Below are 16891 nucleotides of genomic sequence, written 5' to 3'. Positions count from 1 at the left end.
GCTTTTTTATTTGAGACACAAAAATGCAAAATTGCTGAGATATCAAACATTTCCCGGTCAGCTAATACGGCCACTATGTACAAAAGATCTGCTGATAAATGTGCACGCATAGAAAAATACGGTACGCGTCGCCTGTGTACAGCACGTGTGCAAAATGTATGGCATTCAGACATGACATGGAATTGACTTCAGGGGTGCAAACAGCAAGTACAAAGGCATCATGGTTTTTCTTTTAAAAAACAACATAAAGGCAATACATGAATGGACCCCCCCGATTGCCATAATTTTTTGTTTATTAAACTAGTGCTTGGATAAGCAGGGCTCTGTCGATTGGTATCTTTCTCCTTTTTTCATAGAGTGAGATGCTAAGACATAATGTGACAATGAAAATAAGAGAAACACCTATCACGTTGCATTTCTATTGCAAGCAAGAAAAGAAACTGATTTGTACGCAGAAAGGAGAAACTCTGTGTTTCTGCTGAATATGTATCATTCGTAACCCGACAAAACAAATCTATACTATTTTACATGGAAACAATAGAGAAATATCTACATCTTTGTGAAAATTATAACCATAAATGGATAATACCTTTTTGGGACTGATTTCTGAGATCTCATTAGTCTCATATTTTAAATAAAAAGTGCCTCCTTTTGGCAAATACTTGGCAATGCCTTTGGTTCCTTTAAAGCAAGTTTGCATTACTGTTAGTTACTTGAGGTTAAGTACTTTGGGTAGCAACTAAACCCTTTCTTAAATGCTTCCTTCTCCTACTAAATCAGCAAGTTTCTTTACAGCATAATGTGGAGAGGTAATTGTTATGAGTCTTGGTGATTCTATGAACTTGGTTAAAGCTTTGTCTTTCTTAGCAGTTGGCACAAAGCTCTGTTAAACACAACAGCTACGCTGAGATCGCCAATGACGTGTTTTGATTCCAGAAAGCACCTTGCAGATCTGAGATTGCCAAGCTGTTGTCACACAGTCGTGACATTTTCCAATATGATTCACAGAGCAACGTGTTTGCATGGAGGGGAAGAGCTCATTTGTAAACATGTGCAGCTTTCTGAATTACAGGCCTCAAATCAGAGATTTCAGGTAGAAACCTTTTGCAATGATGCATTTCCTCAAATACTGCAAGACAGGGTGAATGGGGACAAACGTAGACCTGCTTATTGCCATGCAGTCACTTCACAAATAAAAACGTAGCCCAGAAGGATCGCTGAATGAACATGTTATCAAAGGTTTGAACCAGGAAAAAGAATGACTACATCTTAATTGTTATTTTCCAGTTTTGACTGAAACCACTTAAAAGATGCACTGAAATGCAGTTAGGATGCTCTCCAAATACACATTACTGCACTTGTGAGCTGTGTTCCTTGATAACCCTGACCTTCCAGTTAGTGTTCTTTGAGAGCGTGGGCTAATTTTGTGGCCTCCAGGCAGGGGACACTTTGCCTGGCGTCCTGCTCCGGTGCCAGTGGTCAGGACTGATGTTTGTGGTGACGGATGGTGACACGCGGAGGGCTACTTGTGAGGCTGGTTGGGGGGCCCCATGTGGCTCTGCGGGTGGATGCTGACTGCTAGTCTCTTGGAAGTTCTCGAAAGAGCCCCCAGCGCCGCTGCCACCGTCCACCTGGCTCACAGCAGGAACCACCAGACGGGCCCCAGAAGCAATGTGAGGGTGTGGCACAAACCCGGCCAAAGGCTGTTTGTGGGCAGGAAAGGGACAGTCCCGGCACTTGTGGGGGCAGCTGTTCTGTCAGCTGTTGTGGCTGGTTTCAGCCTGGGAATTCTGGAAGGACTCTGGAGAAAGCTGGGAGGCCTGGAATGATCTGGGATTGATCTGGGGTAGAGGAAGCCTCAGTCACCTTTGGTGACAAATGCGGAACACACTCCTGACCTGTCATCACTCAGTGTCCACTGGCCACACAGCTCGTGACGGCGCCCTCTAGCTGGCGTCTGTAGACGGCAGCTTGGCGGGGGCGGGGGGGGGGGGGGGCGGGGGGGGGGGGCGGTGACTGCCTTTGCCACGATTCTGAAACGGCACTTCCGGGGATCACAGAACCGTGCAGTTTGTAAAAAGGAAATTTAAATAAGATCTCTTTAGTGCCATAAAAATATTCATAGAAAACAAGCACAAACAGTATCTGAGCAAGAAGTTCCATGAATTCAGACTACATCTATGTACAAACATGTGGCAAGTACTATACAGTAGATTGCACATTTCAGGAAAAACACTAGCATGTGAACCACTCACACTGTCCTAAGAGGTTTCCTAGTACATGCTTTGCTGAAATGTACAAGATGACCACATACGCCGGGACTTCCCAAGACTCTGCAGAAGCTTCAGTGTAACTTTCTGTTCCTCCCATCCTTGATGACAAGACCTGATACCTATGTGCACTAACAGGGTAAGCCCGATCCTGCTGTGTTTCAGGGATATTTAGGAAATAAGACTGGATGTGAGATAATGTTTCTAGGAGTTGGTTGTCTGCTTGGCAATATAATGTTCCGCAGGATGGTACGCAGTAGTACCACTTCTAAACTACACACGTGCACGCTGAAGATCCAACCAGCGCTTCCACCCTGTATTTAAAGGGCTGTGACGCTCACATCAAGCCAAAAACAATCCTCTTTGGTAAACACACACCTTTCCCATGGTGGCTACCGTCACATTCACCGAGTTAGGGCAGCAGGGCTGTGATCAAAGGGTGTCATCTTTGGTCACGTCACACGGCACGCACGGTCTGCGTCCTCACTCTAACCTGGAACATGAGCTGACACCCTGGCGAACAGCACTGATGTCACAGAGGCCCAGCTGGCTGCTCAAGCCAGGACGGGAGCGCCGGGCAGAATGCTGCGAGCAGTGGCCAGCAGAGTCAGTAACTAGAGGCTCCCTGCCTGACCTTTAAAGGAAATGCTGCTACGTGAAGGTTTGAACACATGTGAAGTGGGCACTTTAGCAATTCGTAGTCAAGAGAGCAGGCTCAGGAGATGGCATTCTTTGCACCGCAGTGTGTATTTTTGGAGAGCAACCTTCCTGTGGCATGTTTCAAACCTATTTTAAAAAAGCAATAAGGGGAGCTGAGGGCTAGAGAACGATCTATGTACACACCTCGGGGTGATGGAAATAAAGTTATTCAACAAGAGCCAACACCACTAGCTGCTCAGTTGCCTCCAACTGTCCCACTGATACTTAGTGCTAATTTAATAAGCCACTTAAATCTGAATGAAGGTGATACTTAGAGTCTATGTGTGGATCAGAGAAGCCCCAGACAAACACCCAGGGCTCAGACCTCCCCTAAGAAAAGTGCGTTCTGAGTCAGTAGCCCTGCCCCTGGCGACAGGCCTCTGAAGGGAACCGACTGGAGCCGTGCTCCCGCCCAGGACGCTGAGGGTCCCGTTGGGCTTGGTCAGAGGGCGGCGTTCTGGGGAACGTTCCTGGCTCCCAAGTGTTGGATCCCCAGTCGCAGAACACACGGAGTACCTGCTACAGACCACACTGCGTGTGACCGCCTCTGCCTGAATCACCCACGAGCACTTTCCAGTTGGGAGGGCGTTCACCTGAGGGCTCCAGGGTTCTGGGCAACTGAATATGGGGAAAGTGGACTTTTCTTACATGTAGTAAAATTTACAAACCGAAATAAAAATATAAAGTAAGATCAGGTCTTAAGCAAAACGCAAACCCAGAAATGATTCACAGACTCTTTCCAAGTAATGGGTCAGGTTGCCTCTTGCATGTCCCTGTGGGAACACTGACCATTTAACAACCCAGAGAAAAAACCTGACCGTGTGCAGGGTTTACACAGGGTGAGGGGAGAGCACAGTGACGTTATTTAATAAACATCTCCATGCTCTGGGGTAGATTTCAGGTGGGGTTTTCTCAGTGTTATTTATATTTCATCATATACTTAAATGGCTAGCTTGATTGAAATAACCTTGGAAATCCTGTGATAGTTGGCGTTTTAGAAAATTCTGAAACTACTCAACAAATATAACTTTTGTCTATATAAAAATTACTAATATAACCTCCAGTTTTGCAATCTTCAGCTTGATGATATAGTGAGAGCTCAGGTATGACATCCAGTTCCAAGCCTGTAAAACGGTAACCAGGGCTAAGCGACAGGGAGGAGGACGGCCAGGACTGGGTCCACTGGCCAACCTGGCAACACCGTTTCACCTGTAACCGCTGTGGGAATGTCCTAGGTTGACGACAGACTTCTCCTTTGCCTTCTCTTTACAACTCACCAGCTCAGAAAGATATTTTATGCTAAAGCCTTTTCTTGGTTCTTTGAGATGGGCCTGGTTACCTGAAAGTTAGTCAGCAATTCTTTAAATATGGAAATACACATGGCTCAAGTAGTCTAGAAATATTCGAGTTATTACAAGAAGTAGGACCACTGGGTACCCAATTCCTTACTCCAACGTAGGCTGTACAAGTCACAATGTCAGAGTATACATACAAATGTCTAATATACACATTAAAATCAATCTCATCAACCCAGAGGGCTGCTAGTAGGATTTTCAGTGTTGTCAATACACCTGGACTCCTTACAGTGGATTGTTTACGACAGTATTTTGTAGACATTGTCTGGTTATGGTGGAAGATCTTCCATTTCAATTTAAATTTGGAGATCTAAAGTGAGATTCCCCAAAATCACAAAATAAACTACAACACACAAAGAAATTACATTGGTTTCTGAATGGAACCAAAAGTCTTCAGCGGGAAGCTGTCACTGAACTGGCTGGTGCTGGCCACCGCCCTTAACCCCTGCCGCACCTTGGGCTGGGCTCAGCCTATTTCTAGGAAATACCATGTGCAGTGATCTCTCACCTCCCTTCCTCTTGAGTAGAGCCGTCTGCCTTTTATTTAGGGTCTTAAAGTGACCACAGAGGTTTAAATGTAGCTGATGAGCAGAGGCCCTTGTGTCACCGCCCTACACACATTACTCTGCTTCGTGTTTTTATCTAAAGGTACCTTTCCTTCTTTACTGAATTCTGGAGAAACAGATGAGTCTTCTTGGAGTAGTGTTTTTTCAGAAGGCTCTGTGCTATATTAAATCGTAGACATTCACTGCTGGATGCAGTGAAATGTTTTCAGACTTGGTTTCCAGCCTCTGACCGTCCACCTGTTCTTTCTGTGACAACATATTGTAATCGCAGTGATGCAACTATGGATCTGTCTCTAAAAACTGACCTTTCTGAATCATCTTCATCTTCTTAAACCTCATGAATTCTGGGACCAGAAATCTGTGCCGTTAGTCCCATGGCAGCGGTAGGTCCTGTGGGTCTAGGAAGTCGGCAGAGAACATGCCTGGAGCAGTGGCGCTGAGAGGCGTGAGTCCCGATGACGTGCCGGGCATGGTAATGTCTAACCACTCCATGTTGTCCAAGTTCGAGTCAGAAAGGTCAAGGGACAGGCAGGGAGTACTTGCAGCGAACTGGGCCTCGGCAGTCTCCATGGGGGAGTGTGAGTGCTCCAGCACGCCCGAGTGACTCAGCAGGTCGTTCTGCAGATCCTCGATCAGGGAGAAGGGCTCCCTGTCCTCACTGCTGCTTTGCAGTGGAGCAATTTCACTGGCTGAAGGCAAAGTTCCATCCAAGAAAGCTTCTAGTTGGTTCTCTAAGGTGGCAGATAAACTGCTCATAGGTTCTAAGGATATGGGTGGTGCCATCTGGACTTGGGGTGGTGGCCGGGACACCACGGTGCTGACTGGCATTGTGGTGATGCTGGCTGTGACTGGTCTCATTTTGGAAATAGGAGAAGGCTCTTCTTTTATAGGGAGGGAGATCTCTGTGCGAAATAATTGAAGTAATTAGTAATGACAGTACTGTTTAAACATTTTTATTAATTACTAGAGCAATTATTTTGTATTTCTGTGATGACTTATACACAGCCCATCTTAGAGTTAGGAAAAGGAAGCTATTGGTCAGGCGCGGTCCTGGATAACCTTTAGGATGATGGGTAATTTAGTTAAATAAGTTGATAACATTCTGAGATGCTTTCAATTCTTTTGAGTAAGAGTAAGCATTAAAAGCAGTCTCTACTACCAGGTGGGAATCGATGGTTTTAGATTATTCAGTCTTTGGGTCCTTATTCCAGTCATTCCAGGCTGAAGGCAGGCTCCTGTCTTACCCTCTACCTTGAATCTGTTATCACAGTGGAACACTACCCTTACCGTGAATGTCAAAATGGATACCCCAAGTTTGTGCAGGCATGAAGTACATCCTTAATATTATGAAAGATCTAATTATATTCTTTTTTCTTTTTTTGTCATTATAGCTGAACTGTGTGCCCAATTTAGCCATTTACATTCTATATAAGGTTCTTAAAAGATACAATGTTCTCATGTCATTTATGAGTTAAAGCTAACACATCTTTTCCAAGGTGAGGTGGGTTACCTTATTTTTCTTTCTTTTGGTCTTGTTTTCTGAGTTTATATAGAATCTTGAGGATTTGATAAATGTCTTAATAAGGACTTAATAATGTGTTATTCCTTGTCAGAGCAAGTAGCAAATTAATGGACCATCTGCTATAGATACCAGTGTTCTCTTAGCTATATATATTTGACTCAAGTATCTTTTTCACTTTCTTATGAGTATTTGACTGGTTTCATTTATATACAGACACACTAGGAAACATGGATTTAATAATCGCTCTTACAATTCAATGATTGGGATGCATAAATAAGTAACAGCAAGAACTTTGACTCCTGTATGTGAACTGTCAACTGTATGTACTGCGTGTATGTCGCTTTTCATTTTCTGTTGCAATCTCTAGAATTGTTTTGAAAGCTGGAAGTGCAATCTAAACAGTTTTACAATCAGCTATTTAAATCTCTCTTCTCGTTACTGGTATTAGTATACAATAAGATGAAGTACTATACTCACTGGATACTTTGCCATAAAAAATCATCCCTTCTAGAAAATAACTCAATTGTTATTTTGTTACTGTGACTTTGTCATATTTTAATTTCCAAGTTTAGGTTGTAAACATTATTCTTTTAAATCATTTCAAAAAGTTTTTATTTTCACCAGATTTGGCAAAAAGCATTTTATTATTTTTTTAACCTTAAATTCAGGCCATGTAATATCTATTTCTTTAATTTCCATAGTTTAGATATACATTGTGAATTTCAGTAATTTTGCAAGGCCAACATAGTTCTTAGCAAGAAAATGCTATTTGCACACGTAGATCTATAGTCAAATATGAAGAATCTCGGGGCTTCCTAGGTGGTGCAGTGGTTAAGAATCCGCCTGCCAATGCAGGGGACAGAGGTTCCATCCCTGCTCCAGGAAGATCCCATTAAAAAAAAAAAAAAAAGAAGAAGAATCTGCTACGTTATGTCAAATATTATGACAAAATCATTAACCTCAAAGTCAAATGGAACCTGCTATGAATGGAGAAATTTTGATCAGTTTAAAAACCTGAATAAAACTTTTCCACCAAGGTAATTTGAGAATATTTTTAAAATATTTCAAAATAGCATATGAATTTTTGAAATACTGATTTTATACTTATTTTTAAAGTTATGTGAATTGAGGTAGAGAAATCCTTGATTTTCTTTTTTGGGGGGGAGGTTAATATCCCTCATTGTAAGATGACAAATTGTAAAAATCTAAGTTTTCCACTCATATGTAGAAAGTGCTTGCCTTTGAGTTTTAATTAAGTTTCTAGAGCCCAAGCTAGGTAACTAGGTTTCTATGAAATTAACACACAAATTGGAATGTTTTTATGCCATCACAACAGCATGCACGCGGAGCAAGTCCCGAAGACTTCCAATGTGGAATTTAAATCTGGTTCTACTGTGCTGAGGTGGTCTGTTTTTTTCAACACGCATACATCTGTTGCTAAATCTATTACATGATTGTGTTATACTGAAACAATAGCTCTTCCTTAATTTTTAATAGCCTAAATTTAACAGATTTAATAAACTGAGGTAGAATTAGAAGAATATGCTTCTCACTACTCAGAGATATGCTGTGACCTCTAGAGGAAACCTTTCATAAACCTGTGATAAGACTCTGTGACTTTGACCTACCTCCGCTTTTAATGAGGATGTCAAAGAGGTCATCCATCTGCTGACTGTGTGCGTTGGAAATCTACAAGAAAGGAGAATATCCATTAGCTTTCTTTCGTACAAACCTGGAAGCATTAGACAACTGGGAGCACTAGGGACCTTACAGAACATCTTACCTAATTTATCATTTGATAATTTTAAAAACACTGGGGTCACCTGAGACATTAAGCCATTTTCCCAGTGTGTCACACAGCTGGTAATTTGACAGAGCAAGAATGGGGTGAGCACCCAGCTCAGCTGACTTATACACTTATTTTCTATCACTGATTGCATTTTGAGAGGCCTCTGACACTTTCTTTTAAAAATGTCTTTATTCATTTGCATTTATGTAAAAATATAAGGTATGTATAAAGGTGTTCATACTATATACTTTTTTTCAGCTTTATTAAGAGTTACCTGACATACAATAAACTACACTTACATAGAGTATACAATTTGATAAGTTTTGATATATGTATACATCGACAAAACTATCAATACAACCAAGATAATGAACATATTCGTTTCCCCTGAAGTTTCCTCACGCCCTTTTGCAAGACTACTTTCATCCCCAGGCAACCAGTGATCTGCTTTCCTTGATTACAGATGAGTTTACATTTTCTCGAGTTTTATATAAATGGAATCACAGAGTATGTACTTTTTGGGGGGAAGGGTGGGTAGAGGAGGCTTCTTTCATTCAACGTAATAAATTTGAGATTTACCCATGTCGTAGAGTACAGCCGGGGAATAGTTCATTCCTTGTTACTGCTGAGAAGTGTTCCACTGTATGGAAATATCACAGTTTGGATTGTTGGCATTTTTTGGCTACTACAGATAAAGTTGCTGTGAACATTTGTGTCCAAGTCTTTGTGTAGACACATGCTTTCTTTTCTCTTGGGTAAATATTGAGGAGTGGAATGCCAGAATCATAGGGCAGGTGTATGTTCAACTTTCTAAGAGATGGCTGTTTTCCAAAGTGATCATATTGTTTTACATTTCCACAGCAGTGGATATTTCCAGTTGTTCTCCATTCCCATCAACACTTGGTATGGTCCATCATTTTAATATTTGACATCTAATAGGTGAGTCGTGATACTGTGTTGTGGTTTTAATGTGCATTTCCATAATGACCAATGATGTTGAGCATCTTTTCATGTGTTTGTCATCTGTGTATCTTCTTTGGTGAAATGTCTGTTTCAATCTTCTGCCTACTCCAGAACTTCTTATGCATACTGTTTGCATGGTGTATCTTTTTCCAATCATTTACTTGCAACCTGTGTCTTTGTATTTAAAGACCCTCTTGTAGATGCATATCGTAGTTATCTACTGCTGTATTACAAATTAGTCCAAAAAAACTTTGTGGTTTAAAACACTAACTGATGATTTTCTCTTACAGTTTCTGAGGGTCAGGAATTTAGGAACAGTTTAGATGGGTAGTTCTGGTGTGGGGTCTTAAGGATATGGTGGTCAAGATGCTGGCCCTCTCAAGGCTGGAGAATGTCCTTGGAAAGGTGACTCAGTTCATGACTGACAGGTGGGTGGTGGCGGCTGATGGGAGGCCTCAGTTCCCCTTCACGTGGGCGTCTGCAGAGTGCTGCTGGACTGTCCACGTGGCGTGACAGCTGGCTCTGCCCACAGCTGGCAGTCCAAGAGAGCACAAGCGGGTAGCTTTTATCATCTAGTTTCAGAAGCCACACTCTATCACTTCTGCCAGTTCTATATGTTAGAAGCAAGTCACTAAGTTCAACCCGGGGAGAGCTGTCAAAGAATTTGCAGACGTATCTTAAAACCATGTCACAGCATATAGTTGGGTCTAGTTTTTTAGCCATTCTGATAATTTCTGCACTTTAATTGTATTGTTAACTCCACTAGTATGTCTTGTGTAATCACTGATATGGTTAAGTTTCGGTTTATCATTTTATTATTTGTTTCTATTTGTCCTGTTTTTTGTTCCTCTTTTCTTGGTCTTTAAAAAAAATGATTTTTTAAAAAATTCTAACTTAATTTTTCTATTTTTAGAAAGTGATACTTTTTTTTAAAAATAAATTTCCTTATTTATTTTATTTATTTTATTTTTGGCTGCATTGGGTCTTCATTGCTGAGTGCGGGCTTTCTCTAGTTGCAGAGAGCAGGGACTGCTCTTCGTTGTGGTGCGTGGGCTTCTCACTGCTGTGGCTTTTTTTGTGGTGGAGCATGGGCTCTGGGCATGCAGGCTTCAGTATTTGTGGCACATGGGCTCAGTAGTTGTGGCACACGGGCTTAGTTGCTCTGCAGCATGTGGGATCTTCTTGGACCAGGGCTCAAACCCGTGTCCCGTGCATTGGTAGGCAGATTCTTAACCACTGCACCACAAGGGAAGCCCTAAAAAGTGATACTTCTTTAGTTGTTACTGTAGGTATACAATATACACCGTTAGGATTTTCATAGGCTACTTCATGTACCACTCCATAGACAATATAAAACCCCAGTACACATAAAGACCCGTTTAGTCCCTCTATCCTTTATTGGTTATTTTAAGTATGATAGCTATATATTTTATACACCCCTCAAGGCAGTGTCATTTCTTATAATGCAGGTTTTCTAGTGATGAATTCTTAATTTTTCCGTATCTGAAATTCTCTCTAGTTCACTTTCATTCTTAAAGGATATTTTCACTTGATGTAGAATTCTGGAGTGACAGTCCCTGCCCCGCACCCCCTCCCCGCCCCCCCAAGAACTTTAAAGCTGTTTTTCCATTCTTTTCATCCTTCTACACTTTCTGATGGGAAGTCAACCATACATCAAATACAGTTGACCCCTGAGAAACGTGAGGATTACGGGCACGTCCCCCACCCCCAGCAGCTGAAAATCCACGTATACCTTTATAGTTGTATTTACTGAAACAAATCTGTGTGTAATGGACCCATACCGTTTAAACCTGCGTTGTTGAAGGGTCAACAGTAGGTGCTACCTGGTGTGTACTGGGTACTGCTTTGATCCTAATGCTTTCAGGCTTTGCTCTTTAAATTTGGCTTTTAGTAGTTTGACTATGATATGACTAGGCCTTCTCTTTATCCTGCTTGGTGTTCATTGAGCATCTCAAAGATGTAAACGTGTCTTTCATCATATTTGTAAAAGTCTGACCAGTATTTCTTCAAATATTTTACCTGCCTCATTCTTTCTCTCCCCTCTGGGACTCCGATCATACCCATATTAGACTGTTTGATATTAAGTAACAGCTTTCTGAGGCTCTGTTCGCCTTTTTAGCATATTATGGACCAGAGACGTATTAATACGTCTTTTGTTACCTGAACGTTATTGACTTGAAACGTATCAATACGTTTTTAGAGAGTGATACAATTAACATCACCGTGCAAAGTTGTTAGAGCTTAAAGTTGATCAAGGGTTCATTATACAACTTATGATTGTATTATCATTCACATTTTGCTCCGTTAGGTTTTTGTTCCAACCTTGTGTATATTATAAACGTTAAGTTTTCAAAAATGATGCACTGTGACATTTTGAGTGAAGAAGAATTTTTCTGTGAATTTTATGCAGATACTTTCTGATTATCTGAGCGACATATATACTAGTGTCTCAGAAGATGATAGTTCTTCAGAATATAGTTCTGATTCAGATGATGTGAGTATTAGACCAACAAAAAGACAAACCTCAGCGATTGATTCTGATATGGAAAGTGAAAACAAAACTCACGGTGCTGGAGAATGCGCCTTTGCTTCTACAGAAGAGTGGATTGAAGACAACACTTCATGAAAATTAGAAGACTTTACAGGTGTGTCAGGTGTAACTACTGAATGTAATAACCCACAAAGTGTTAGTCTGAAATAACAGAATTAGTTTTTGGCCGGCCAAAATAAAAACTGCCAGCCACAGGTGTTAATTTCTGCAATAATCCCCCAGTCAATAATGAGTTAAAATCTTTTTTTTTTTCCCTCTGTTACTCAGATTGGATAAATTCTATTGATCTTTCTTCAAATTCACTTTTTTTTTTCCTCCCTTGGCTACGTTGGGTCTTCGTTGCTGAGTGCGGGCTTTAGTTGTGGCGAGTGGGATCTACTCTTCGTTGCGGTGCGAAGGCTTCTCAGTGTGGTGGCTTCTCTTGCTGCACAGCGCAGGCTCTAGGCACGCGGGCTTCTGTAGTGGCAGCACGCGGGCTCAGTAGTTGTGGCGCATGGGCTTAGCTGCTCTATAGCATGTGGGATCTTCCTGGACTAGGGATTGAACCCGTGTTCCCTGCATTGGCAGGCAGATTCTTAACCACTGTGCCAACAGGGAAGTCACTTTTTTACCTTTGCCATTTCCATCCTGCTAAGATCATCTTTTTTCATTTCAGACACTGTAATTTTCAGTTTTAAAATTTCCATTTCATTAAAAAAAAAAAGCATTCCTCTATCTGCTTACATCCTTTATCTTCTCCTTCATTACAAGTATATTTTCTTTTATATTATTGAGGATAGTTATAATAGTTGTTTTAAAAATCTTTGTGTGCACATTCTAACATTCAAGTCAATGGGGGGTTGGTCTTAGCCAACTGCCTTTTTCCCTTGAGAAAGGGCCAGATTTTCCTGATTCTTTGTATACTGCTGTGTTATGAATGGCTGTCATGGATATCAAATCGTGGAGACTGTATTGTGTTATTTTCCTCAGATGAATGGTTTCTTCTGTTTTAGTAGGCAGTTACCTTGGGTTGGACTTGAACCTCAAAATGTTTCTTGAGCAGAAGTTCCAATCTCAGGTCAGAGCTTTTGTCTTTAGCTGCTATGACCTGCTATGACTCTACTCCCATACCTATGTGGCTTGGGAGTCAGCCAGGATGTGGGCAGACAGAATTTGGGGATGTCCTCTCTCAGTTGAGAGCAACCCAGAGGGAAAGAACCAGTCCCCTGGTTTCCCAAGGCATAAAGGCTGGTTTTTCTACCAGTAACATCACCACTTAGCCTGACCCCAGAGTAAAAGCAGCAGAGATGGGGAACTCATGCCATCTAACTCCCTCCCTCTCAGTTCGGACTCCTCATCAGAGTATGACTTTCTATTCACGCTTTCATGACTTCACGGAGTTGCTTTTTGTATTATGCCCAGGCTTTATAGCTGTTATCTGTGGGAAGACTGAATTGGTAGGCCCTTACTTATTAGCCAGCACTGGAATTGGAAGTCCAAGTAAATGCATGTTAAAAATCTCAGAATCCCTGACTTTGATGCTCAGTGGTATAAAAAGAGGAACTACAGATAGCTACTCATCTGAACAGAACTTGACTCCCTCGGTCTACACGCATGAACCAGGGACAAAGCACAGGGATTCCAATCAGCTCTGTTAGGTTAAGGTGAGAGGCTGACTCTTTGTTGTTGCCACATTGATCAAGTAAACGGTACACAGTAACCTACACATGAGAACCAGACTTGGAAGGACTGTCTTGGAGACATGTTCCTTCTGGATGGACCAAGGGGAGCACAGTCTAGTCCAGCACCATTTGTTTTAATTCTTTCTGCAAATATCTAAACCTAGTTCTGAAATTTGGCTTTTCCCTCATATATAAGGGCCCTTGCGGAGTCTGGAACTAAAGGAACATTTTACAACTAGGAAACTTATCTTCCCTTGGCAGTAAGTGGATAAGAAGAAGTGCGTGGGAGCTGTTTGCTCCTTCGAGGCGGCGGTCCGCCCCAGGCACCCTGCATGTCCTTTCTGTGAGTGCGCCAAGTTGGGTGCTGTCGCCGGTACAGAACAGCGCCTGCAGCTGCTCGCTGGGCAGCCACATAGGTCAAGGTGGCCACGGCGCAGCTGCTGCTTCTGCAGGAAGTGCCGAGTCCTCGGCACCGCACACCCACTGCACGTGGAGGCCCCACGGAGTTGCACGTGGACGGTGGGGGCGAGGGAAGCAGCATGACCCTGCGGGCGCCCCTGCTGAAGCTGTGAGAGCAGACGGTCCAGCTCTGACCCGCACGCCTCACGTCCACTGTCTGCACCCACGCGGAGGCGTCCGGCTCACTCCCTGCATCCTCTTATGGGGCCGGGGTTCTTCCTTCAAAGTGAGTTGCGTTTTAAGCTTTAAACAGGCCACAAGCCCGGAAGGAGTGTTCAGGGTAAGGTCTGATGAGGCTTTCGTGTTGAGCACCCACCAGAGGCCAGGTGCTTTCACAAACAGGAGCGTGACATTCTCCCGTCTCTGCAACAGCACAGCTGCTTGTATCTTATCAAAGCAACAAGGCAGGTCAGAGGAGAGGGACGCACGGTTACCGGGAGGGAATGAGTACATGGTGGGAACAGGAGGGCCTCAGGCTGTCCCTTCCAAAGCGCATCTGCTCGATGTACGAGCAAAGCTGCTCGTGTGAGCCAGCCTGCTGGAGCAGAGGGTGCTGAGGGCGAGGGAGAGGTGAAGCAGGAGAGACTGGGTGCAGGGGCCAGGCAGCCTGCAAGGCCATCCAGGCAGGACACGGTTTGTCTGATGCTGGCCTGACAAATGGTGGCTTCAGAAAAGGGATCTGTACAAAATACGTGCCCTGGTCACATGTACACACATCTGTCCCTAACGCGACCCGCCTCTGGCCCCTAGGAGCAGTTACAGACAAACACCGAAATTCTGAGTAAGTAGGAATCGCAGGTTATATGGCTGCTGAAAACCGCTGGGAGTCTTCCAAGTGAATATTTTGATTTTAAATAGCATTTAAAAGGCCAGCAAGGCTCCCAGTCCTGAAACCTGTGTCTCTACTGAGGCAAGTCCATCTGAGCCCAGGCCTCGCGCGGAGGAGGATGCACCATGGGAGCCACGGCATCCTTACCTCTGGAAGGGAAGGCTGGGCGCTGCGCGTCTGCTTGATGGCTTCCTCGTAGCGGGGAGGGTCTTTCGTCTTGGGGACCGGGCTCCCAAACAGCGAGTGCTGGACCGCAAACGGCTGGGGCGGAGGGGGCGAGGCGGGCTGCGAAGACAGAGGAGGGGCGCGTCAGCCCGGCCGCCTTCCCTGTGCTGACGGCTCGGCTGCCCTGGAACAGGTGCCCCCCGGGACTTTTGGCTGCCCTCCCCCAGCTGAGGCTGACACTCAGGCGTCCAGGCCTGGCGCCCCAGGCTCTGGGCTGAACCTGCGCCCCGCTGTGCTGGCACAGCTGCCCCGCGGGGCTGGGCTACCTTGCTGGGGGGGTTTGGGCCGTTCTGCAGGGACGGAAGCAGCGTGCTCCTGGGCTGAAGGATGCTGTTGTTTGTCTTGTTGATGAAAGGCTGCTGCACCACTGGAGCAGGTGGTCTCTGATACGGAAGAACTGTATTGGATGCTGAGTTTGTGAAAACCTGCAATGAGTAAACATTTGCCCATCAATTTGTTCTTTTGCTCTTCCTAATAAAACCGAGTTTTAGAACAGGGATTGGCACATCTTTTCTGTAAAAGCCACGGAGTGTACAGTTAGGTCTGGGGGCTGTGTGGCCCCTGTTGTAACTGCTCGCCCCTGCCCTGCGGCACAGACACAGCCTGGATGGGAGTGAACGTGGGTGGCTCAGGACAGCTGCACCTACAGACACAAGCGGGGCTGGATGTGGCCTACGGGCGTTCGTGGTCTCGGTCTCTGCTGGCAGCGTGGACAGCGCACTGTGGGAAAGCTCAGTATGACCTTCCTCATCTGTTCTCAAGGCACTTTAGCTCACGGCTGCCAAGCCCACCTCTCTCTTCCAGCCTTGCTCCCAAGGGCCAAAGCCACACTTACAACATTTACAAACATACATTTAGGACATCTCAAATTTAATATGTTCCCAATTAAGCTTTCCCCTATCCTCCCACTGCCCCCAGCCTCTGAGTGAAAACAGTTCTTGGTTTTTGCCTTTATTTATTTTTGGAACTTAGGTAAAGGGAGCCCTCGGTGCTCATACATCTCAGACACGCCTCCTGTGGTCTGCTGTCCTGGTCCAGGTCATCGCTATCCATCACTGGAGAACGGCTACCGTGTCTACCTGCGCCTCCTGCCTGTCAGCCCTCTGCCACGATGACAGTCTCCACACACACACACACACACACACACAGCTGTGACTGAGTCCCTCCTACACTCACTGGCTCTTCTGTTTCGGGGTAAAATCCTCATCTTTGGCTGACATGTCAACCTCCTCACTACCTGGCCCCTTTTCTTTCCTAACCAAAAGGCCACACGTGCACCACACTGAATTTTCCACTTTTCTGAAAATTTCTCTAAATCCTTGTAAGGCCTCATTTAAAATCTGCCCCCTTCGGAGAAGCTGTCTTCTGCTCTGTCAGGAAGAGGTGAGAATTTCTTCCTGTGGAATTACAAGGTGTGTTGTTTAGCTCCCATCAAGAACCAAAGGTTTGGGACTTCCCTAGTGGCACAGTGGTTAAGAATCCGCCTGCCAATGCAGGGGACATGGGTTCGAGCCCTGGGCCCGGAAGATCCCACATGCCACAGTGCAACTAAGACTGTGTGCCACAACTACTGAAGCCCGCATGCCTAGAGCCCGTGCTCCACAACAAGAGAAGCCACTGCAATGAAGAGTAGCCCTCACTCACCGCAACTAGAGAAAGCCTGCGCGCAGCAACAAGACCCAATGCAGCCAAAAATAATAATAAATAGAAGTTCTTTAAAAAAAAAAAAAAGGAGCCAAAGGCTTTAGGGCCTTTTGCAAATGTATGGCTGTAATGTTGATGTTGTAACTGTATTTTACGGAGCTGGTTTGCTCCTAAAAGTTTTAATATACTTTATACTACTAGTATTCTGAAAGAGAAAGACTTATCCTGTAAGTTTTATCTTACAAACATGCATAAGTATTCCTTAAGCATGAGCGTGTGTGTCCCTCTAAACAGTACACCTTTCTGGGTGGTGGGTCCTGTAAGTATATTCTTCCTA

The 16891-nt window shown here is 44.1% G+C and overlaps 1 protein-coding gene across 16 annotated transcripts in view; it reads right to left on the bottom strand.

The window, feature by feature from the left end:
• The window catches only part of MRTFB (myocardin related transcription factor B), a 284571-nt gene continuing 267680 nt past the window's right edge, over window positions 1-16891 (bottom strand). For all 16 annotated transcript variants that reach the window (XM_057748312.1, XM_057748313.1, XM_057748318.1 and 13 more), the window contains 4 exons: window positions 15177-15335; window positions 14833-14970; window positions 8041-8101; window positions 1-5792 (listed from right to left, as the gene is read on the bottom strand). In XM_057748312.1, coding sequence (XP_057604295.1) covers window positions 5257-5792; window positions 8041-8101; window positions 14833-14970; window positions 15177-15335 — 894 coding nt within the window. In that variant the 3' untranslated portion in view covers window positions 1-5256. The remainder of the gene's footprint in view (window positions 5793-8040; window positions 8102-14832; window positions 14971-15176; window positions 15336-16891) is intronic.

The sequence above is a fragment of the Hippopotamus amphibius genome, chromosome 9 (assembly GCF_030028045.1).
Source record: "Hippopotamus amphibius kiboko isolate mHipAmp2 chromosome 9, mHipAmp2.hap2, whole genome shotgun sequence".
NCBI classification, from domain to species: domain Eukaryota; kingdom Metazoa; phylum Chordata; class Mammalia; order Artiodactyla; family Hippopotamidae; genus Hippopotamus; species Hippopotamus amphibius.
The sequence above is the reverse complement of the archived record's forward strand: the minus strand, read 5'-3'. Positions and strand labels throughout refer to the sequence as shown.